The sequence below is a fragment of the Thunnus maccoyii genome, chromosome 1 (genome assembly GCF_910596095.1).
Source record: "Thunnus maccoyii chromosome 1, fThuMac1.1, whole genome shotgun sequence".
Classification (NCBI taxonomy): domain Eukaryota; kingdom Metazoa; phylum Chordata; class Actinopteri; order Scombriformes; family Scombridae; genus Thunnus; species Thunnus maccoyii.
The window spans coordinates 39,513,796-39,536,607 of record NC_056533.1 but is presented as its reverse complement, the minus strand read 5'-3'; the positions used below and the strand labels follow the sequence as shown (position 1 = coordinate 39,536,607).

Here is a 22,812-nt window from a genome sequence, read left to right as displayed (position 1 = left end):
GTGGGACACCTTAAAGAACTGAAATCATATCAAGAGGTGACAGCTGAATTTATTGGGGCTTTTCTCATTTACTTCAGTACAGAGTTTTCTTGCAGCAGCATCTAGTGGACATGAGAGAAACTGCAGCTGAACAGAGTTTAAAGGACGAGTTCACAGCAGTCAGGTGTCCGTATGAACAGTGAAAGAGGTTTTCCTCGCTGTAATCATTCCTCCTGTTCATACTGGATATTAAAAGATCCCCTTCGAATGTGCTTCAATGTAAGTGATGAAGGCCACTGTGGAAAAATGATGCAAAGCAAAATTTAAACTTCAAATAGAAAGTAGTAAATAGAAAACAGTCCAGTCACTCAGTGAGGGGAGATTACTGTTGAATTTAACCTCTGTACTGAAGTTGAAAGCAGAAATCTCAGACAGACATCTCTAAACCTGGACAAATAAAACCAAACCCTTGTGATTGAGCAGACTCCACTACAGAGAAGACAGGAAAGGTTTGTTTTGTCTTTTTTACTTGGGTGACAAAAAACTTGACCTGGCACATGCTGGCTGCCACATCCAGACTTCATTAGCTGACATTACAGGTTGAATTGTTTGTGCCAAAATTAGCAAAATTTTGAATGATTCCCAGCCCCACTCATCGTGGTTTAGTGAGTTTCATCAACTACTCTGCTTCCGTTGGGACTCTTTACTGTGCATAATTATCATCCCCGCTCTCTCACAGCAGCGAATGTGTCACGTGAATGAGTGTAATTCTTTGACTTTGACCAATCACACTGGACCTAGAACAGAGGAGGGCCATGGCACAGCTTGTCATTTTATCTTATTGTGCACTGCACTTATGGGGTTGTGAACTGGTGTGTGTTAAATATTTGTGGACTATGGTGTCGGTTTTATTCATGTAAAGTGATATTCAAGCTAACTGTCATTGCTACAGATAACATTAGCTGGTGATGATTGGCCATGTTGGTGAGAGAAGATGAAGGGCCGCCATTACAGGACTGACGTCGTTTATAATTAGACATTCATTCATTCAGTGACTCAATCCTCACCACATCTGAAATAATAATAATAATAATAATAATAATAATAATAATAATAATAATAATAATAATAAACCAACATTACAAGCTTGAAAGTTTGTGAACCCTTTAGAATTTGTATTTCTGCATACATATGACCTAAAACGTGATCGGATTTCCATTCAAGTCCTAAAATTAGATAAACATCAGTTAAACAAATGAGACAAACCTTACATTTGTTCATTTATTTATTGAGGGAAATGATCCAATGTTACATATTTGTGTGTGGCAAAAGTATGTGAACCTCTAGAATTATCAATTCATTTGAAGGGGAAATTAGAGTAGGGTGTTTCAATCAATGGGCTGACAATCACGTGTGAGTCCGGGAGGCCCTGTCTTAAAGAGAAATCTGGGTCTTCACAATTAAAGTCTTAGCTTTACAACACAGGTTTGTGGAAGTGTGTCATGGCTCAAACAAAGGAGATTTCTGAGGACCTTAGAAGAAGAGTTGCTGATACTCACTAGGCTGGAAAGGGTTACAAAACCATTTCTAAAGAGTTTGGACTCCACCAGTCGACTGTCAGGCAGATCATGTACAAATTGAAGACATCCAACAGCACTGTTACCCTCCCCAGGAGTGGTCGAACAACAAAGATCACACTAAGAGCAGACATGTAATACTTTGGGAGGCCACAACGGACCCCAGGGTAACATCTAGGAAACTAAAGGTCTCTCTTGCAGTGGCTACAGTCAATGTTCATGAGTCCATCAGGAGAGCATTGAACATCAATGGTGTGCATGGCAGAGTTGCAAGGAGAAACCCACTACTCTCCAAACAGAACATTTCTGCCATCTACAGTTTGCTCAAGACCACATGGATAAGCTAGAGGCTGATTGGAACAATGTTCTGTGGATGGAAAATGAACTTTTTGGCTTGAATTAGAAGCGTGATGTTTGGCGATGAGCAAACACTGCATTCCAGCATAAGAACCTTTAACCCATCTGTGAAACAAGGTGGTGGTAGTATCATGGTTTGGTCTGGTTTACTGTTTCTGAACCAGGACAGCTTGCAATCATTGATGGAGCTGAGAGTTCTGAGCTGTGCCAGCAAATTCTGCAGGAAAATGTCAAGGTATCTGTCTGTGAACTGAAGCTCGACAGAAAGTGAGTCATGCAATAAGACAACTCTAAACACAGAAGTAGTTCTACCAAAGAATGATTAGAGCAGAAGAAAGATAATGTTTTGGAACGGCCGTGTCAAAGTCCTGAACTTAATCCTATAGAAATGCTGTGGAAGGACCTGAAGCAGACAGTTCATGCAAAGACGCCCACCAGCATCCCTGAGTTGAGACTGTTCTGTGAGGAGGAACGGGCTAAAATTCCTCCAAGCTGATGTGCAGAGCTGATAAACACTTACCAAAAACATTTAGTTGAAGTTATTGCTGCAAAAGGGGGTCACACCAGTTACTGAAAGCATGTAAGATCGGATCATTTTCCTCGATAAATAAATGGAAAATTTATTTTTGTCTAATTTGTTTAATTGGGTTCAATTTATCTAGTTTTAGGACTTGTGTAAATATCTGATCAAGTTTTAGGTCATTTATGCAGAAATACAGAAAATTCTAAAGGGTCCACAAACTTTCAAAAATTTTAAAAATGGAGCACTTAAATAATATCCAGTAAATAAAAGCAGAGAATAAATAGAATAAAACATGATAAATATGATTAAAATAAAATAAAGAAATGAAACGCATAATACTTTGGACCAGCATTAGTAAAAGGCTTTTAATTTACTTTTTTTTTCTTTTGAGAGGTGATTCTAAATTAAATTCTTCATACAGTCCTGTTGAACAATATGTATAATATTATAATAGTGTATATAACAGGCATTAAGGCTGCAACGATCAATATCGTTTAATATACCAATTGTTTTCTTGATTAACTTACCAATCTGGTCTATAAATTGTCAGAAACTGGTGAAAAATTCCTGCCACAATTTCCTAAAGCCCAATTCTCAAACCCAAAGATTTTCAGGTTACGATGACATAAGTTAAATATTTATGATATTTCATATAAGCTCTGTTTTAAAGAACAGGCTGTTCTTGATCATATCATTATACTTCTGAAATCCTGGCCTTTGCATGGAGGTCTTACTGGACGGGAGTATCAGGCACAGCCTCCGTTTACAATGACTTAACGTTACTGGTTGGAAAGTCACAGAGCTCAGTTAAAAGTAGGGATGTCCTTATCAGGGTCTTCTAATACTGAGTACCTGCCAACCAAATTCAAGGAACACATTTTTGTTCAGAGTTATTCAGTTTGACAATAGGCCTTCCAACAATTCTAAAAATTACTAGATAACAAACAGAACAAGCAGAACTCTTCTAGAGAATCTAATCGCAGAAATTGCAAGTTTAGCAACCAGCTGCAGGATGGGGCTGTTAAGAAACCTAAGACAAAGAGCCTCTAAAGGGTCTCTCAATGGCGCAGGGCTTCTCGGTCCTCCTGCAATCGGGCCAGTTCAGCCTGGGCACTCTCAGCTTCCTGCTGGAGCTTGAAGTTGGAGGTTCACACAGCTTGGTAGCTGCGCTGCAGCTGAGCTAGCTGCCCTAGGTTTTCTTCTTGCTGCAGCTGAGTTTTGCATTGCTGAATCAGGAACATCTGACCAAGCAGGTCTGGGATTGTACGCTTAGGCTTCCTGGCCGGGTTGTTTGCGTAATCCTTCAGTTCCTTGAGCATCTCATCACACTCTCTGAGGCTACAGCTCACCAAATTGTCCCTCTCCTTCATGGAGAGGTGAATGAGGGAAGTGACCACATCCTGCAGGGCTGGGTCCTCCATTCCCTGTGAAGCTCCAGCCACGTGGGGGTTCTGGCGGCTCATTTTGGTAAATGGACTGTACTTGTATAGCGCCTTTCTAGTCTTCTGACCACTCAAAGCACTTTTTACATTACAAATCACCTTCACCTGTTCACACGCTGAATGGGTACAGGGGCTACCATGCAAGGTCCAAACCTGCCCATCAGAGGAAACTAACCATTCACACACATTCATACACTGATGGCACAGCCATCAGGAGCACTTTGGGGTTAAGTATCTTGCCCAAGGACACATCGGCACGTGGACTGGAGGAGCCGGGAATCGAACTGCCGATCTTCCGATTAGTGGACGACCCACTCTACCTCCTGAGCCACAGCCGCCCCATTTTAGCACGCTTTACACAGTGGCTATAAATGTTGTGGATACTGCTAATGTTGCCAAGTGAACTTGAAAACAGCAGCTGTGTAAAGGCAAACCGGTAAACCAAAGCGTGTGTGTCACAAGATGGCGCGGCTTCCAGGGGAAGACGCGTCACGTGAGAACAGCTGGCGGAAGATGCCGCAGAGTTCCAGTTAACAATAACAGATAGCGCCGACTGGTGGTTGGTGGCGTTTCTGCATTCACGTGTCTGATGGCGGATAACAAAGGGGCAAGACGGCGCTATGGCCCTTTCTTATTTGACTATCAAATGTGCAGAAAACGTGCGTGATTAGGTGGATATGCGTGTGTGTGTGTGTGTGTGTGTTAGTAAGAGAGAGGGAAAGAGAAGAGAAGAAGGGAGATCGGCTCTAGGTCCCGCAACCGTGAGGGGAGAGCAGCAGTTGCTTTATCTACAGAGAGCGAGTGTACAGACGGTAGTCTGTACACACGTTGTCTGGTTGTGGACTGACAAAACAACTTAGTTTTCACTTGCGGTGGCACAAACACAGAAATCCCGAATGGGATAACACAAACAGTTTAGCGTGGTGAACACAAAACTAAACAGGCAGCAACTTAAAAATACTCCTCAGAGTACAGCAGCAAACGGGACTCGGCGGTTCGTTAAAACACACAACAACAATACGAGCACTAAGCCCATAAACACACAATTCTAATACTATCTCTGCCCAGACAACCTCTTACTTGTGTCGCTCTCTGGAGCGAACCTGTGTGTGTGTGTGTGTGTGTGTGTGTGTGTGACAGTCCGTCAGTGAAATCCAGCAGCGGGTCCTCCAATGCGTGGTGCTGGCGGAGCTGTCCTTGTTTCTCGAGACTGACGGGTGGCGCTGGTTTCTTGGCGGGGCAGCAAAGAAACGAAACTCAGTGGTCGACTCGGTCGGTAGACAGCGGGTGTAGAAGTTATCCGCGTCTCCGTGGAGAAAAGTCTTTTCTCCCTTCTGCAGGTATCAAATGAGAGTGCTGGGTTGCAAACAGCAGTCCCTCGCGTATCTGGTAACGTTACTGGTGTTCAGGAGAACACAGGTCGAAGTCTCATCTCATCTCGTCCAGCGAGGGGAGAAGCTCCAAAAGAAAAAAAGGGGAATAGCACACGTGTATGAGTCACTTTCGTTGGTGATCCAGTTGATCGAAAAGGCGAACCTTCTCCTGAGCAAGAATACCTGAAAGAGAGTGAGACTTGTTCCCGGCTTGTGTTTAAAAGGGGGAGTGACGTCACTGCTCCGTTGCCATGACTCCCCATGATGTTGATGCGTCTCTGCCAATCAGAGACTGTGTGGAAACTATTTCCTGTTTAACACCTAGGTGCGAAAATGGTGCATGCTGGGGAATGGAGTTTGATCAGCCTTTAGGTGCTAGTCCTTTGTTTCAGAAGAGGCAAGAGACAAGGGAACAGAGGCGGCCTCGTGGCCAGGCCTCAGGGTTTGCATGTATGCCCATCTTTGTCTGACTGTATGTGGACGCCTAACATCCCCCCCCTTTAGTCTGAGGAGTGGGGTGCTAGCCACAGTCTTCAGAGCAACCCAAGGGCCAACTAATCCATGTAGGAGGTATGACCAGTGGGTTACACAGTCCATATCCCTGAAACAAAGAGTCCATGATACCTGAGGAACAGTCAGTCTGTACAGTTCAGTAAGCTGAGGTTTTAGTGTCTGGGCAGATAAGCAATGAGGTTTCATCTGGGCAGATGGTTTCTAAACTACGCTACACATCAAAAGAGGAAAGGAAAATACATTCAGGTACGACTAACAATCCTTGGCTGCTAGGGAAAGGTCTAAGATAGGGGTGAAGAAAAGCAGGAGGGGGTTAGAGGCCGTTAGGCCTACTCCTGCGAAGGAATGGTGTTGGTACAAGGGGCAGACGCAGACTGGTGCACGAAGCGCTGTGGGACCACCAAGAGGGTGTCCAGTCTGGTCTGCAACCTGCGAATGTATTTGAACATGATGTGTGCGATGACTGCTGTGATGGCCCAACCACTAAGGAGCCCAAGGGCAGCCCAACTGACATGATGTTCCTGGGAGGGTGACGACCTGTGGCTAAAGTAAGCCGTAGTGAGTTCAGACGGTTTGAGACTGAGAACTTCACTAATTTGGTCCCTTCAGCCAGGAGCTGCTGCTGAAGGGTGTCGTCAATGGTTAAATTGTGACCTCTGAATGCGTCCGTAATCTCAATCTCCGTGTCGTGTTAGTCAGGGTTGAGATGGAGGACAATGTCACCAAAGTGTATGGTGGCTCCCTGAGGAACCATCAAGAACATCGTCTGGTTGGGTGAGGTCAATTTAGTGGTTGTGTCATGATGATTGTACGCCATAAGGGCTTTGTTAGCAGGTGTGCTAACAAGCCATGGATTACCCGCTCGCTCTGCCTTGGTGTCCATACCTTCGTCTTTAACAGACAGTCTGCCCTGACACTTTTGTTTAGGAGACTCGGCTCTTAGGCCACAGAGGTAATTGCTAACATCCCAAATGAAGGGATTGCCTGGACAAACCCAGTGAACATCCTTAGTTTTGGTGCACAAATTAAGGTTGGGACTAAGGTAGAGCGAAGGGTCATCATCATGGTATGCGAGTGTTGGTGGTGTCTTAAGGTGGATGTGAGTGTTGTCCTGCCAAAACCCAACGTTCAGCACTGACTTTAACCGATACACATTCTGCCGTTCTATTATGGGAAGATTGAGAAGAAACCCTATTTCCAGGTTCTGTGGGTTCACGTAAACCGGGATTGCACTACCAAGACTATATGGCAGGTGGGTTTGTGATGACTGTACCATAGTAGTTGTTGTGGATCTGAGGGTTTGCTTGACTAGACTCATGGGAGCAATGTGGGTCGGTATTTGTCCACCGGTCAGGCTGCTGACTGAGGAGTTAATTTCCCTAAGGAGGACCTGCATCAGATCCCTCACTACACGTACATACATAGTCATCCCTGACTACTTCTGACAGTGTCCATAAGGCATGCAAGATGTTATTAATGAGGGCAGAATGGAGGTTAACTGTTACTATGGTACCCTGGAGGGTTTTACCCAAGTCCTGTAACTGTTCACATTGGATGAGGAGTCTCTGGATTTCTGGCATTTCCTCACTGAGTTCGCCCATGTGCCTTTGAAGAGCTTTGATGCTGACAGAGTTGGCAGCCGAGAGTCCAATTGAGAACAGTGATCCAATGGGTGAGACTGCTGTGAACAGGCCTCCAAGGAATCTCTTTGGTTGTTTCCGGCCACTGAGGTCTTTCTCTGTGACGAGGAACTTCTGCAGCTGTTCAAGAATGTGGATGGTCGTTTGTTTGGCGTGCTCAACTGTGTCATGTGTTTGGGTTCTGCTTAATCTGCCCTCCGTCAGGCGCGGAGGCAGGCAGATGTGCTTGCAATACACATCCCAAGGATCTAGTCGGATGTAGATTCTTTTGGGTGTATATGCTGCACTGGGTGATTAGGAGTCCAGGTATCTCCTGCAGGACAATACTGGTTGGAGGGCCAAGGTTGACCACATCAGTGGGCACAGCAACTCGTAGGCTGAGGAAGATGCCAAGGATCCAAGGGAGTTTCATCCTGGAACAGACCAAAGTGTTGATTACTTGTCAGAAAGGGGAAGTAGGGGTTAGGTGTTAGTGCATGCCGGTGGGGAGGTCGGAGGCATGCATCGGTCCCTACGGAGCTACTATGCGTCGTCTTCCCCCCTTTGTGGTGCGGATTTACATAGAGCAGTTGTCCAAGGCGAGCAACGGTGTACCACAGACTGTCAGGTTGAGCTCCCAGAAGAGGGGCAAAGGCTGGAAGAAAGCTTGTGACCCAGGGATTTTCTGTCCTTTGAGGATCACAAGGCGGATGGGGAAGCCTGCTCTTCGTGCAGGAACCACAAGATCAGCTTCGCTGGCAACCTGGCATGCCTGGGGGATGGTCTGGCCTGATAGCATGTATGCAGGCTGGACGGTCAGGGGGTGTGCTTCAGCATTGGCCTGGGACCACAGGACTTGGTTCACTGTGTCCAGCTTGGCACCGAGCCTGACAAGGAGATCTGCCCCCACGAAGAGCGGGGGTTGAAGTTGTGGGACAACACTCAAGAAATGTTCAACTTGTTTCCTCCCAATTTTGACGGAGAGGGCACACACTCCAATGGCCCTAAGGAAAGGAGCATCTGCGGTGATCCTGCAGAATGGACACAGTGGCTTTGCTGTGCAAAGAACAGAGGTGTGCTGTGCTGACACAGGTCGTTAAAGAAGTCCTGACTGGTGGCAGATTTCTCTGACTGTCAGACAATGGCAAGGGCGGTTCATGGAAGGTTCAGAGCCAGACTCGGGCTCTGGAAGAGGCATAATCATCAGCAGAGGACTTCTGGACGATGGGAACTTGTCCATCGGAAGCTGGTGGGTGGCTGCCTGAACCAAGTGGCTTTGGGGTATCCACCTGAGCCCAAATGAGTCCACGGTCGATGAGGGGGGCCAGCCAGCCCAGCAGGTCTTGTCCTATGAGCAGCGGCTCTGTATCGATGATACAGATGTAGATGGGGTGCACGAGAGTCATTTCTCAGAAGGTGAGGTCGATCGAAGTGTGTTGGGTGATGGGAGACCGGTTCTGGGTATAACTAGTTATACTCACATTACAGGCCTCGATTTGCCAAGTGAGAGCATCGCTCTGGCAACCTCTGCGAACATGCTAGAACACATAAGACTGATTTCTGAACCAGTGTCAAGTAGTGCCAGGGAGTTGATGCAAACCCTACCACCACCGAGGTGTAGATGCGGCGACCATTGCCCTTGCGGACAAGGTCACTAAGGAAAGTCAGGAAAGGGGTGTGTTGAGGGTCAGAAGTGCTTGAGGTAGTGGCTTGGCCTTCTCTGTTTCCCTTCCCCAGCCCACAAAGTAAACCTTGGTGGAGGTGGGGGAGGGGACTTGGCCTAGTCAAGATGACGAGGGACCCTGACCGGGATCCTTTGGGGGATCTGGTGGTCCTGGAAGGCTGCAAGGTGCCTCAAACTGTCCTCCATTTCCTCCTTAAGATGCTCCTTCCTGGTGAAGTTCAGGGCTTTACCTGACTGATTCAATGCTTGGTGTTCTGCTCAAAATGGACTCTCCCTTTCGCCTGGTGAGAGTCCTGCCTTCGTGGCTTAAAGTGGCCCTGGGTTTGCGCTTGGCCACCACCTCCTCGGCTCTGTGCTTCACCCTGCTGGTGAGGTGGTCGGCGTCCCTGTGGTCCTGCTCTGAAGTTTGCCTTGGTACGAGGCACTTCGTCACCTTCTAGCATCAGGGTGTCATTCTCCGAGGTTTGGATCTCCAGGACTCTGGCTTCCGCCTCATGCCCTTTGGTTGAGCGGACACACATTTCCCATGCAAGCTGAGTATACCTCCTGATTTCCTGCATCGTATACTTACCGGTGTGGCAGTGCATGGTAACATCGTACCGGATGCTATCATAGAGGTTGTGGAGGAAGAGGGATCGGAAGGATTGCTCCTCTTCCAAGCCAGGAGCATTGTGCCCTTGAAAGTAGTTGGCTCACAGACGCCTATAATACTCACGCGGAGGCTCATGCTTCCTCTGTGTGATGGTAAGGGCACTGAGAGTGCAACACATCCCTAGATGGTGGAGCGGTCATGCTCCGTGAGTGGACCATTGAGGACGCTTGGTATGCGTCCAGAATGGGGAGGTTGGAGGCTGCATCACCAGGGGTCACTAGACTCCTGGGGCGTGCCCCTATGTCAACCGGAGTAGTCAGCTGCTGCAGCTGGGCAGCTTCAAGTTTCCTGTGCAGGGCAAGCTCCCTCGCCTGTGCAGCTTGAAGCTGCATGCACAGCAGACTGGCTTCAGCCGGTGCATTAGCCTCCTGCACGAATGGGGGGAGCGACAGTGGTGGACGCTTGTCAGCGGCCAAGATAGAGCTCCCAGTTCCTGTGGGGGGCGGTGGTGGTGAGCCTTTGTCGGCGCTCCCGGTAGCGCTCTTAGTTCCCTGGGGGGTTGGGCTGGCAGCTGTACTTACCTGGCCAACCTCGGACTCATCGCTGCTGCTGTCACTGGCTTCTTGAGCATCTCATCACACTCTCTGAGGCTACAGCTCGCCAAATTGTCCCTCTCCTTCATGGAGAGGTGAATGAGGGAAGCGACCACATCCTGCAGGGCTGGATCCTCCATTCCCTGTGGAGCTTCAGCTCCAGCCACGTGGGGGTTCTGGCAGCTCATTTTAGCACGCTTTACACAGTGGCTATAAATGTTGTGGATACTGCTAATGTTGCTAAATGCACAGGTGAGAGGTTAACCTGTGGCTTACACAGTTGATTATTCAAAACACTGCAACCTGTCCCTGTCCTAGCAGGACCTCAGTAGTGACTGTAGTTTAGTTTTAGTAGTAGTATAGTAGTTTGTGAGGCCTCGTGGCCAGGCCTCAGGGTTTGCATGTAGGCCCATCTTTGTCTGACTGTATGTGGAGGCCCAACAAGGTGATTCTGTTAGGCCTATTAGAAAAAAAAAATCTATGGTTCTACTGGTTCAGATAGTAGTTGTATGCAGTTGTCTTCTTCACAGTTGCAGTCTAAGGTCCTTACAGGTACTGAAAGACCCTTTTTAAAGGCAAATCCATCTTTCCATCCGGCTCATTAGACATTTATTGTCACCTAGTTGAGAGATGTTTTACAAGCCCTTAACAAAAAATTAATACAAATACATAATAATTTATCATTAGGTCAAAGAGAACTCAAAAAAAAGACAGAAATGTTGTTGTTAAGCATGCTCACAGGTGCCTGATTTGCATCTGATTGGCAGCACTTGGGGGTACCAGAAGCTAAAAACAAGAGTCAATAAAATATAAAAAAATTACAAATAAAATTCTCTGCTCTTTCTTTGCGTTGGCAGGGCTGCAGCGCAGCAGAGGAGAGACAGACAGCGGTGGAGAGTTGATAACTAAACTCGTTATGTTACTGTAAATGAAATAAAAGCTTCACAAGTAAAAAGTCAATAAGAATAATTTATCAATGTAATCCACGTAAAAGATGGACAGCTTCCAAACGATGAAAAATATTGCCTTTTTAAAGAGTGTGATTTGCATCTCAACAAAATAAATGATAGAACATTACATGAAACAATGGACATTTTTCTCTCGTCACACGATACATATCATCATATCGCACAGCCCGAAGCTGAAGGATTATAGTTCTGTGGTAATTAGGAAGCAGCATTAAGGCTCATCAGACATTTTTTGACCAGAAACAATTTAACTTGTTACTTATTTCTGCAAAAAAGTAAAAGAAAAAAACTGGTGAATCTTTCAGATCTTTTCATGTCATGTCTTTATTTTTGCACCAAATTATGAAGAGTAGTATCAATAAGAGTATTGATAAGTATCGATAAGCAGTATCAGTATTGGTATTGATAAAATCCTAAGGGATCTGGGTTTCTTTAAATCATCTGCAACTTTTTTGATAAAAGCAGTTGAAAGTTTCAGTGATTTTTCAGGTCAGTCAGTTTGTTTTCTAACTTTATAAACTGTTGATCAGATAAAAGGAGACACTGAAGACTTTTACTGTTTTCTGACTGAATTTATGAACCAAACTGTTCAATATATTTACAGATATTAATATTCAGTGTGTCCTTTTTGCAGCCAGACTTCATGTTTCAGCATGTTTGTGCTTCGTCAGGTGGAAAACTCTCCACCTGTCCGAATTCTCACCGTCCTCTGATAACACACCACGCCTTCCTGCCACATCCCTGTCCTGTCCAATCCCGTCGCTCCCTGTGGGTATAAAAGCTCGTCTCTCAGACGGAGCTTTCATGTTCGAGCCATGGCCTTCCTGTGGATCCTCTCCTGCCTCGCCTTCGCCGGCGCCGCCTACGGTGAGACAGCTGAGGGAGTGAAGCATGCTGGACAGACTGAGCTGCTGAGACCTTTTTTTAATTTACTAACTTGATATTTATTTATAGATTTAATATTTGGTAACCACGGTTACAAGAAACCTTCAAAAAGACAAACAATAAAAATAAAAGAAAAATATAAAGAAAAATATAAATAAAATACATTAAATACATTACATTAATGCATTTAAACTTTATGAAGATAAAATGATTTTTATAAGTGACTGAAGAAAACTGGACACGGTCTGAGATCGATACGCGTTTATTGGCTGATCAGTTTAAAAGTATTGATCTTATTAACAATTGTTTCTTACTGAAACTGTGACTTAAGGTGTTTCATGTCATCTGTTCCCAAAGATCAGGAACAAATTTCCTCACTCATGTTGTTGTTCATGATGTCTTTATGATGTCATTATGATGATGTCATCAGGTTGCGGCACTCCTGCCATCCCCCCCGTCATCACGGGTTACTCCCGTATTGTGAACGGCGAGGAGGCGGTGCCTCACTCCTGGCCCTGGCAGGTGTCCCTGCAGGTACACACTGACACACTCACACTCACACACACACACACACACACACACACACGCACAGGTTGTGTTCATAAACATGTGGTTGTTTCAGGATTACACCGGCTTCCACTTCTGCGGAGGCTCCCTCATCAACGAGAACTGGGTGGTGACCGCCGCTCACTGCAATGTCAGGTAAATACCAGCGACCTTTAACCCTCACCTGTCACCTGTATCTTCACACTGTACCGGAGGTTTTGAGTTCTGAGTTATTTTGATTTAATTATTGATGATTCGACAGAAATTATTTGGGGTTTTTTTGTTGTTTTTTTTCAGTTCTTCAAAACTGGATTAAAATGTATTTTAAACTGTTGTCATAGCAACAAGTCCTCAAACTGAGCTCGAACTCGATCAAACATTTTTATGGAAATTGTTGAATAATTATGATTTTAGATGAGAACAAGCAGCTTATTGATACATTGATATTGATACTTTATAAATGATGTTTAAATGAAGACAGTTAAACCTGCTTCATGATCAGCTGACGTTAGGCTCCGCCTCCTGTCGCTCAGGTGTTTGTTGTTGTTATTGTTGATGGCCGGTTTCACTCACCTCTTTTTCTGCAGGACATCCCACCGTGTGATCCTTGGAGAACACGACCGTTCCTCCAACGCCGAGGACGTCCAGGTGATGCAGGTCGGCAAGGTGAGCGACAAGCAGCAGGACTTCATCACATCTCGTGAGCTCCTGCGTGTTCACCGGCTAACAATGTCATTTCCTGTCAGGTGTTCAAGCACCCCCGCTACAACGGCTTCACCATCAACAACGACATCCTGCTCATCAAGCTGGCCAGCCCCGCCCAGTTGAACATGCGTGTTTCCCCCGTGTGCTTGGCGGAGACCGGAGACAACTTCCCCGGAGGCATGAAGTGCGTGACCAGCGGCTGGGGCCTGACGCGCTACAACGGTTATTATTATTATTATTATTATTATTATTATTATTATTATTATTATTATTATTATTATTATTATTATTATTATTATTGCTTTATACCTGCTGAGAGCTCACCTGTGCAGCTTCTCAGACCTCTATGGGGAGCGCTGACACAGGAAACATGGCGTGCTTTGACCACCGGGGGCAGTATGCAGCAGGTAGACATCAGTGTGATGTGTTGTTGTGTTGATGTGTTGCAGCTCCTGACACCCCCGCCCTGCTGCAGCAGGCCTCCCTCCCTCTGCTGACCAATGACCAGTGCAAGCGTTACTGGGGCAACAAGATCAGCGACCTGATGATCTGCGCTGGAGCCGCCGGAGCCTCCAGCTGCATGGTGGGTGCTGCATGCTAACTACCGACAGACTTGTGAACAACATGTTAGCAACACAAATGATCTAAACAAGCTGGACTTGCTAACATGTAGTGATTATCTATGCTTGTCATTTGTTTGTTTGTGTGTTTATTTATTTGTGTGTGTTTGTTTTCAGGGCGACTCTGGTGGTCCTCTGGTCTGTGAGAAGGCCGGCGCCTGGACTCTGGTCGGTATCGTGTCCTGGGGAAGCGGCACCTGCACTCCCACAATGCCCGGCGTGTACGCCCGCGTCACTGAACTGCGCGCCTGGGTGGACCAGACCATCGCCGCCAACTGAGCAAGACACCAGTTTCACTTTCAACATGAAGATCAATAAAACACGCAGAATCTGAAACACACCGCTCGTTCTCATTTATTCACATCAAACTGAAAAAACTGTTTTTACATGATGCTGTTGGGAGTCCGAAAGGTTAGCTTAGCGTAAGACTGGAATCAGGGGCAAACAGCTAGCTTAGCGTGGTGGAAAAAGCCTTCCCATGATCAAATGAATGTGCCGGTGAGCGTGCAACGATAACATTATGCCAATAAGAGACAGTTCCCTGGGAGTTAGCAAGAAGGCTAATTTGTGGTGTAACATTTTGGTTTTCTGTGTGAAGGCCACCAGGCCTTTTTTTAGTGTGAGGAAAAAGGCAAAAGATGCTGAGGCAGTAATTTCTAAGATAAGTCATACTTGTACTATCATCAAAGCATCAAGATTACTCAGAAATAATGACCAGATGGTTTCGAACATAATTTAAAAAATGAAGTGGAGTCTAGAAAATAAGCTTCGCAATAGGAGAGGGTATAAAATATCATGTTTTATGATTTTACGTTAGGTTCTTTATCCCAGGATGAAGGCCTCGGTTTGCTCTGTATTGCTCATTATGCACAGTAAACCTATTAACATTGAACTCTACCAGCTTCCAATGTATTTTTTGAGTCACTCTCTCTTATTAGTTTTGAATTTAATACTCAATTGTGGGTAACGAAGAAGTGACGATGAAGATTTATTGGCCCATTTGAAGATTTCCCACAACATTAGCTTAGTGTAGACTGGGGGCAGGGGCAAACAGCTAGTTTAGCTTAGCACAATATTAGCCTGGCTGGTTTAAAAACACACGACCAACGCTTGTTGTCTACTCTCCATTATTAATTATTCTCTCTCTTCTGGCACCGTACCTGATTATTTTAAAACCGCCAGTGTCCAGCCTCTCCTTAAAAAAATCTCTCAATCCAGCCCAATTAAAGAATAATAGACCGATCTCCAAACTTCCTTTTCCATCTAAAATCCTCGAAAAAATTGCCAACTCCTGAACCTGGTTGAGGATCATAGTATCTTTGATAAATTTCAATCCGGCTTTTGTCACAAACACAGTACTGAGACAGCACTATTAAGAGTAACAAATGACATCTTCATGCACGCTGACAAAGGTGAATACTCCATTCTCATTCTACCTGACTTAACTGCTGCATTTGATACCATCGACCATACCATCCTACTTCGTCGACTGCATAACTGGGTGGGCCTTTCTGGTACAGCTTTAAACTGGTTTCATTCTTATTTAACAAATAGATTTTTTAATGTCTGTGTTAATAATCATGTATCCTCCTCCTAAGCTTCCCTCCAGTGCGGCGTTCCTCAGGGTTTTGTCCTTGGGCCAATCCTGTTTTCATTGTACATCCTCCCTCTGGGTCAGTTGTTCAGCCGCTTTCATGAAATGTCATATCACTGTTATGCCGATGATACTCAGATGTATTTCTCTGCCAAACCCAATTACTTGAACCAACTGTCCTCCCTCCATGATTGTTTAGCTGCTACCAAAGAGTGGATGACCCGAAATGTTCTCCATCTAGACCCTGAAAAAACTGAAGTTCTTTTAATTGGTCCTGAAATCTTTGTCAATGCTGCTACTCAGTTTATTGGCCCACTTCACCCGAACATTAAATCCACTGCTAAGAATCTCAGTATCATCTTCCACCAGTATATGACATTTGACCATCATGTTAATAAGCTTGTCCAGTCCTGTTTTCTTCAGTTAAGAAATATTGCGAAAATAAGACCTATATTGCCTCCTACTGTTCTTGAGCAATTAATCCACACATTCATTTTCTCTCGGTTAGACTACTGTAACTCCCTTTACACCTGCCTCAGTCAGTCTTCTCTAAAACGTCTACAGTTAATCCAAAATACAGCAGCTAGACTTCTTACCAGAACTAGCTGTAGATCCCACATTACCCCTGTTCTTGCATCCCTCCATTGGCTTCCGGTACAATTCAGAATAAACTACAAGATCCTGTTGATTACATATAAAGCACTCCATGACCTTGCCCCCAGCTACATTTCTGAGCTCCTTGTTCCCCATTCCACCTCACAACCTCTCATCAAATCTTGGCCTTCTATCTATCCCCCGCACAATCCGCAAATCAGAGGTGAAAGGATTGACATTGTTACTGATTTTACATATCTTGGTGTGAAACTGGATCCAAATTTGAACTTTAAGTAACATATTAAAAAAAGTTTTTTCTGAACATCACATCATAAAAAACATTTTGCTTTTAACTTAAAGCTGGAAGGATTTGACTCGTCTTTAATTAAAGGAGGTAACCTCACTCATCTTATAGTGGAATCTATAAAGTTTTTAGACAGGTTCATAGTAAATCCTTCTGCCTAGAGGTGGAAATACAGCGTCAACCTGCATATAAGCACCACTACACCTTGTTTCACACACTGTAACATTAGGAAAGAGTGGAATCTTTTTTTCTGTTTCTTAAAAAAAACTGTGCCAAATTGCACCTCCCTGTCCGTAAATGTCCTAAAAATGAACCATTAAAGACTGCAAAAGGATTTTTTGGTAAATACTTCTGTTGGCACATATTCTATCTAATCCTCACAAAACTTGGTACATACCATATTAAAATGACCCTGAATAAAACTTATGAGTTCGTATTTAGGTATCCCTTACCGTTTGTTGTGATGTGGAATGCTCTGCCAGTCTTAGAACAGATCTATCATTCCATCATGTACCAACCTTTATCATAATGAAACTCACCTGGTGCAGCAGGTCCTTCTGTCTGACACACAGATGTTGAAGTGGCTGCAGTTGTACTGGACTAAGACCAGTTCTGCTTTTATCATCGCCACAAAGCAGAAGGTGGCGGTACCAGTCACGCAGCACTGGTGAAAACACCTTTCATATCTTTGCAAAGTTAGGCTGCTTTCCAAAAACACATTCTTCCCAGTGTTGGGCCTCATGCTCCAGTGCATGAGACAAAGGCAGGCCTGCATGCAAGTCACAGAGCCTGATAACAGGAAAGGGCGCCAGGACAGACAAAGGGAGTCCAAACGGACTCCATATCCCAACATGCACTGTTCAAGTTCACACCTAGGTGCTAAACCAGAAACGGTCTCAACAAACAGTCTGTCATTGGCAGAGATGCTCCTGCACAGAGGAGCATCATGATGACACAGCAGTGACATAAAACCTGAAGGCACACAGAGAAACATGCCTTCCATTTTGAACTGAGCTCGGGGGAAGTTCTGTCCCTCCGTGAGCTGGCTTCACTAAAGGGGGTAAACCCTGTGCACATGTTTTCCCCCACCGACTGGAAGACTCTCCCCTCGCCGGACGAGACGAGACTTCGCCGTGTTCGCTGGAACATCATCCCTGGATCCAAGAGAGATCGCTGCTGCAACCAGCGCTCTCACCGCCTGCAGGAGGAAGAAACAGATTTTCTTCAAGAAGACACCGACAACTTCTCTGCCCCGCTCTTCTTCAACTGAGTCGACTGCTGTTTTCTCTGCAACGCCGCCGAGGACAAGTTTATCTGCCATCAGACACGTGTGTTTTACACAGAATTGGTTGAGCATTGGGTATTGTCTAACCAAGACACCGCCGTCACGTCCGCCATTCGGTTCTCGCATTCACCTGCATGTGTTCAACACCGTATATAGCTGTTTGTGTTTGCTTAGGTAGCATTAGATTTTAGAATAGTTGTTTATTGATCAGAGCATTTATTAACTTTGTTAATCTTGCTAAGTTTAATAAATACTGTTATATCTTTAAGGAGAAGTTCTTCTGTCATTATTGTGTGTAACATATTGTGAAAAGTGGCTGATTGAAGGAGTCAGAGCTCGAATTCAACCTTCTTTGTTCACCCTTGAATGTTTATCTCTCAGATATTAACATTCTAGATGAACTCTTTTATGAGACCACCTTGTTTTGGTTATTGGTCCCGGGTTCTGGGTGGTTCCCCGTATTTGTTCATTCATGTTGATAATTCTATGAATTTTTATAATTGATCATTTTATAGCTGATAATTATTAATTATTGCTAATAACCAACCGTGCCCCTCACAGATTGGACAGTTGTGCCCTACCAGTAAGGTTCAACAGTTGGTGCTTGAATTATTAATTAATATTAATATCTTAATTTCATAATTCATGATTATGAATTATTGCTAATAACCAAGCGCACTCCTACCAGTCCCAACACCAGTATTTAAGAGGTCCGGCTGTTCTCTGGAAACTGTTATGACGTTTCATGTAAGAATGAGGATATTATGTGGAGACAGTAGGTGTACTGTATCAGAGTTGTAAAATCCTGTCTGTCAGTGTTACAAACTGCTTCCCAGCAGTAACTGTTATTCAGAGTTTTTGTCGTTGCGTGATGCCGGAGCGGGAAGTTAAAGCAGCTAGCTGAGGTTAGCATGCTGGCTGGTGTTTTGGTTTAACCTGTGACTGTGTCATCTGGTGACTTTCAGGGGAAACGGGTCGTGGTTGTCGTGGTGACGGCAGCTGTTGAAAACCCCAACAGAACATGTAGTTGTCCTCCTTCAGGTCTTAAATTATCTTATGTTCAACACAGTATATATGGTCCTTTTTGTATAGAATCATGTAAATTAAATGGTGTCGCCAACAGGAAGCATTCACACGTCCTCACTTATTTATCTGTTTGTGTGTAAGTGGGCATATGTGTGAGATACAGTGAGCCGCCTGTACCTTTCTGTATCATATATGTGTTTATACTTATATTTGGTATCTGATGGCCTCTACAGGTGTCATAAGAGTCTCCACCCAGCTGGCTGCTGATGAAGATTTAAACACTCAGAACTAATAAAAGCATCAACTGTTGTTCTCCTACCTCATCCAACACAGGATCTTCATCATTGCCTGATATGAGCGTCTACTATGGACAGAATAACATTTTTTGATTGTAAATATTTTCACACCAGTAATGTCTTGGTAGGTGTGTATACTGTGGCTTCTACTCCACTACATTTAGCTTCAGATTTTTAACTCAAAACACCTGATACAGCAGTAAAACGCTGCACACACATTTATGCATCAGTAATAATAATGTAACTACATTTTGAAGTATTTATATATTGCAGTACTGCAACTTTTTGGTACTTTAAGGATCTGAACATCACATCATAAAAAACATTTTGCTTTTGACTTAAAGCTGGAAGGATTTGACTCGTCTTTAATTAAAGGAGGTAACCTCACTCATCTTATAGTGGAATCTATAAAGTTTTTAGAGGTTCGTGGAAATACAGCATCTATCTGCATATACAAACACTACACCTTGTTTCACACAGACTGTAACTTTAGTCTGTGTGGAACAAAGTGTAGTGGGACACCTTAAAGAACTGAAATCATATATCAAGAGGTGACAGCTGAGTTTATTGGGGCTTTTCTCATTTACTTCAGTACAGAGTTTTCTTGCAGCAGCATCTAGTGGACATGAGAGAAACTGCAGCTGAACAGAGTTTAAAGGACGAGTTCACAGCAGTCAGGTGTCCGTATGAACAGTGAAAGAGGTTTTCCTCGCTGTAATCATTCCTCCTGTTCATACTGGATATTAAAAGATCATAAGTGATGGGGGTCAATGTGGAAAAATGATGCATTCAAGGTAAAACTTAAAAAGACTTCAAATAGAAGTAGTTCCAACAAAAAGAGTCCAGTCGTTCAGTGGAGAGATATTACTGTTGAATTTCAGCTCCTCTGTACTGAGGTTGAAAGCAGAAATCTCAGAGACAGACATCTCTAAACCTGAACAAATAAAACCAAAACCTTCTGATACCACTACAGAGAAGACCTTGAGGGATACAGAGTCATGGTTCAAATGTATGACAAAAGTCCTACAAAGTACCAATGTCCTTATTGTTTTAAGACACTTGAAAACTGTGAACCTTTCAGTACATGTAGTTGGACGACCTTTGCAACTCCACCTTTAGTTGCCATGTTTCCTCCTTGAAGCTGATTAGCTTATCATAAAGACTGGACGCAGGGGGGAAACAGCCAGCCTGAGTTTATGAATTTAAGGGGCAGTTACATGCAGAATAACAGCATATCCATCCGCCAAGCGCTTCTATGCAGCATTTCCAACTCTAGTGCAGTTCGGTTGTCAGAAACAGTCGGTGAGCACATGTTTGGGTTTAGTGTCTGTACAGGCACAATGGTACCAAACTGGTCAACCTCACTGTGATGACAAGACTTCAGGAAGCTGCACCAACTGTTGTTCAACAAGAAATAGTTCCATGTAAAGCCCCCTAAAACCACACACTGTAGTCATTACATTTGTTGGTGTATTTTTGAATTTTGGACAGAGCCAGGCTAGCTGTTTCCACTCTTTATGCTAAGCTAGGCTAACCACATCCTGAATCCAGCTCTGTATTTCAGTGAATAAGAGTATTTCCCAAAATGTATCTAACTATTCCTTTGAATATGTCACTGTACGTCAACATGGACTAGAGAGTTATGTGTTTGTTTTGGAGTGTTTATTAAAAAGGGAATACAAAAAAACCAAACTGTAGAAATCTACAGTGGCGACAAAGCAAGCAGACAAGTTGATCTTCAGATCAACAACACACAGCAGCTCATCGTGTTTCTAATCATTCCTGCTAACTACAACTACAACACACAGTTTACTCGTCCTGCGTCACCTCCAGCTCAGCACCGGGTCAACAGCTACAGGACCATCTGCTCTGTCTGAGGTTAAAGGTCACCTGTGGTTTCCTAGATTTTTTTTTTAATACAGAGGTGACGTGAGGACTGCAGGAGCACATCGAGATAAACAGTCGAGGAAAGTTAAGAAGGTTTGAGCATCTTTTTTGTTCAACTTCAACGAGCTGAAGGAAGACGAAGCTTCGTCCGCTCTGCATGAAAAACAAACATCCACAGGAACAGAAGAGCATCAAAAAAAACAATAATCATGTACACATGAGAAGATTGCCGCATATTGCTCATGTCCTATTGGACAGCTCGGTATCAGTGGAGTACCCTGATTGGATAAAGGAGGACTTTGAGGACGTGAAGACAGCCTCCGCAAGAAAACTAAGACAGAGGACTGAGGACACACGGGGAAAAACTGAGAACTCAAATTAATCTTAATTTTCCCCCGATGTCCGCATCCTCCACCAAAAAGAAAAAAGTCAAAATTTAACAAAAAAAAAAAGATTAAAGCATGTCAAACATAAATATATAAACCATATTATGCATATATTATAATCAACCACATCTTGGATTGTGGGTTAGAAAATAATCTAGAAGTTTAAAGTGCAACTTTACAAAGAAACAATAAAAGAAATACTGTGATTGGAAAGCATATACTGATTTTCGGGGGGGGGGGTAGGAGATGTTAGCAAGGATTTCAGTTCAGTTCAGATGGGAAGAGCTCGAGAACTTCGAGGGGCTTCAGTGGTTTCTCAGAGTCACTGGAGTCCTGTCAGGTTGTAGAATCAGTCAGCACAGCAAGAAGACACAGAAATCAATATATTTGGCCATGTTCTCTGCTGATAGATGACAGATCAGAGTCTGGAGATTAGGTTTTTCTGCCCCGTGAAGTTCCCATCAGTCTTTGCTACTAGGCGGCTGAGGAGGATAATAAATCCAGCGAGGCGAGGTGGAGTCCCAGCGGCGGCGGGGGGAGGGGAGGTGGGGGGGGAGCCTCAGGGTGTTGGCCGACGCCCTGCGCTCAGACCCGGACATTCAAACAGCATCGTCTCCGGGTTGCTCAGGCCGTCAGCTTCAGTCGTCCTGCAGAAAAAAACCAGACCATCACTCAGCAGTCATGTGACCCATTAAACCATGTCCACACTGCTAACAATAAATGTGAAAACTATTTGTAGACACACTAACATCTTGCCTGAAATATCTCAACAACTATGACATGGATTGCTGTGACATCTCATACAGACATTCGTGTTTCCCAGAGGAATGAATCCTGGTGACCCGCTGACTTTTCCTCTAGCGCCACCAGCAGGTTCACATCTGTGGTTATAAGTAAAATGTCTCTACTGTTAGATGGACGAACGTCATTTGATTCAGACGTTCCTGGTCTGTGAGAACTTTTCTAGCGCCATCATCTGGTCAAAATTTTAATCTCTCCGATACCTGCCAAACTAATGACATTCACATCAGCCTCAGCTGTTCTTTGTAGTGTAGTGCGACTCTGTACGTTAGCAAATGTTAACATGCAAACACGAAACACACTAAAAATCACTGGGTTCAAATTTGATCCAGTTTTAGTGTTTTTTTTATATTACTGTTGGGTTATTTACCCAAACTAGAGCTTGGTATGATCTATAATCTATAATCTAATCTCTTGACCAAGTGATTTTTAGTGTGTAAAATGAAACACTTAATTTAATTTCTCTTGTAATAACTGGAAGTATAAAAGGGTTTACTACTGCAAACAACACTTCTACAGTTTGGATCAACATGAAACTCTCCTGGTTGAATGATCAGGACAAAGATGAACAAATGTATCAGAAAACATCTGGTTCTTTTATTCTCACATCAACCTCTGGCTAGTTATTACATTCCCTCCTGGTTACCTGCAGTTTAATGAGCC

General features: G+C 44.1%; 2 protein-coding genes across 5 annotated transcripts in view; one reads left to right on the top strand and one right to left on the bottom strand.

Annotated features, from left to right (window-relative positions):
* The first annotated feature begins 6,718 nt into the window (after positions 1 to 6,718).
* LOC121903604 (chymotrypsin A) lies at positions 6,719 to 14,316 on the top strand. 2 transcript variants are annotated; one of them, XM_042420791.1, is made up of 8 exons: positions 6,719 to 11,709; positions 11,892 to 12,087; positions 12,536 to 12,639; positions 12,728 to 12,807; positions 13,239 to 13,317; positions 13,398 to 13,578; positions 13,806 to 13,939; positions 14,094 to 14,316. In XM_042420791.1, the coding sequence occupies exons 2-8, from the start codon at positions 12,036 to 12,038 to the stop codon at positions 14,253 to 14,255; spliced, it is 792 nt and encodes a 263-aa protein (XP_042276725.1). In that variant the 5' UTR covers positions 6,719 to 11,709; positions 11,892 to 12,035; the 3' UTR covers positions 14,256 to 14,316. The 2 variants fall into 2 exon arrangements, with proteins under 2 accessions (XP_042276725.1, XP_042276717.1); XM_042420783.1 differs by having other exon boundaries at positions 6,719 to 12,087.
* Positions 14,317 to 19,619: 5,303 nt separating this feature from the next.
* The window catches only part of kifc3 (kinesin family member C3), a 57,803-nt gene continuing 54,610 nt past the window's right edge, over positions 19,620 to 22,812 (bottom strand). For all 3 annotated transcript variants that reach the window (XM_042420204.1, XM_042420187.1, XM_042420195.1), the window contains one exon: positions 19,620 to 21,995. In XM_042420204.1, the coding sequence (XP_042276138.1) occupies positions 21,987 to 21,995 (9 nt within the window). In that variant the 3' untranslated portion in view covers positions 19,620 to 21,986. The remainder of the gene's footprint in view (positions 21,996 to 22,812) is intronic.

Coding starts and splice junctions, on each gene's coding strand:
- LOC121903604 (XM_042420791.1), top strand. CDS start 12,036: ATGGCCTTCCTGTGGATCCTCTCCTGCCTCGCCTTCGCCGGCGCCGCC. Junction 13,318..13,397: donor AGGTGATGCAGGTCGGCAAG/GTGAGCGACAAG, acceptor ATTTCCTGTCAG/GTGTTCAAGCACCCCCGCTA. Junction 13,940..14,093: donor CCGGAGCCTCCAGCTGCATG/GTGGGTGCTGCA, acceptor GTTTGTTTTCAG/GGCGACTCTGGTGGTCCTCT.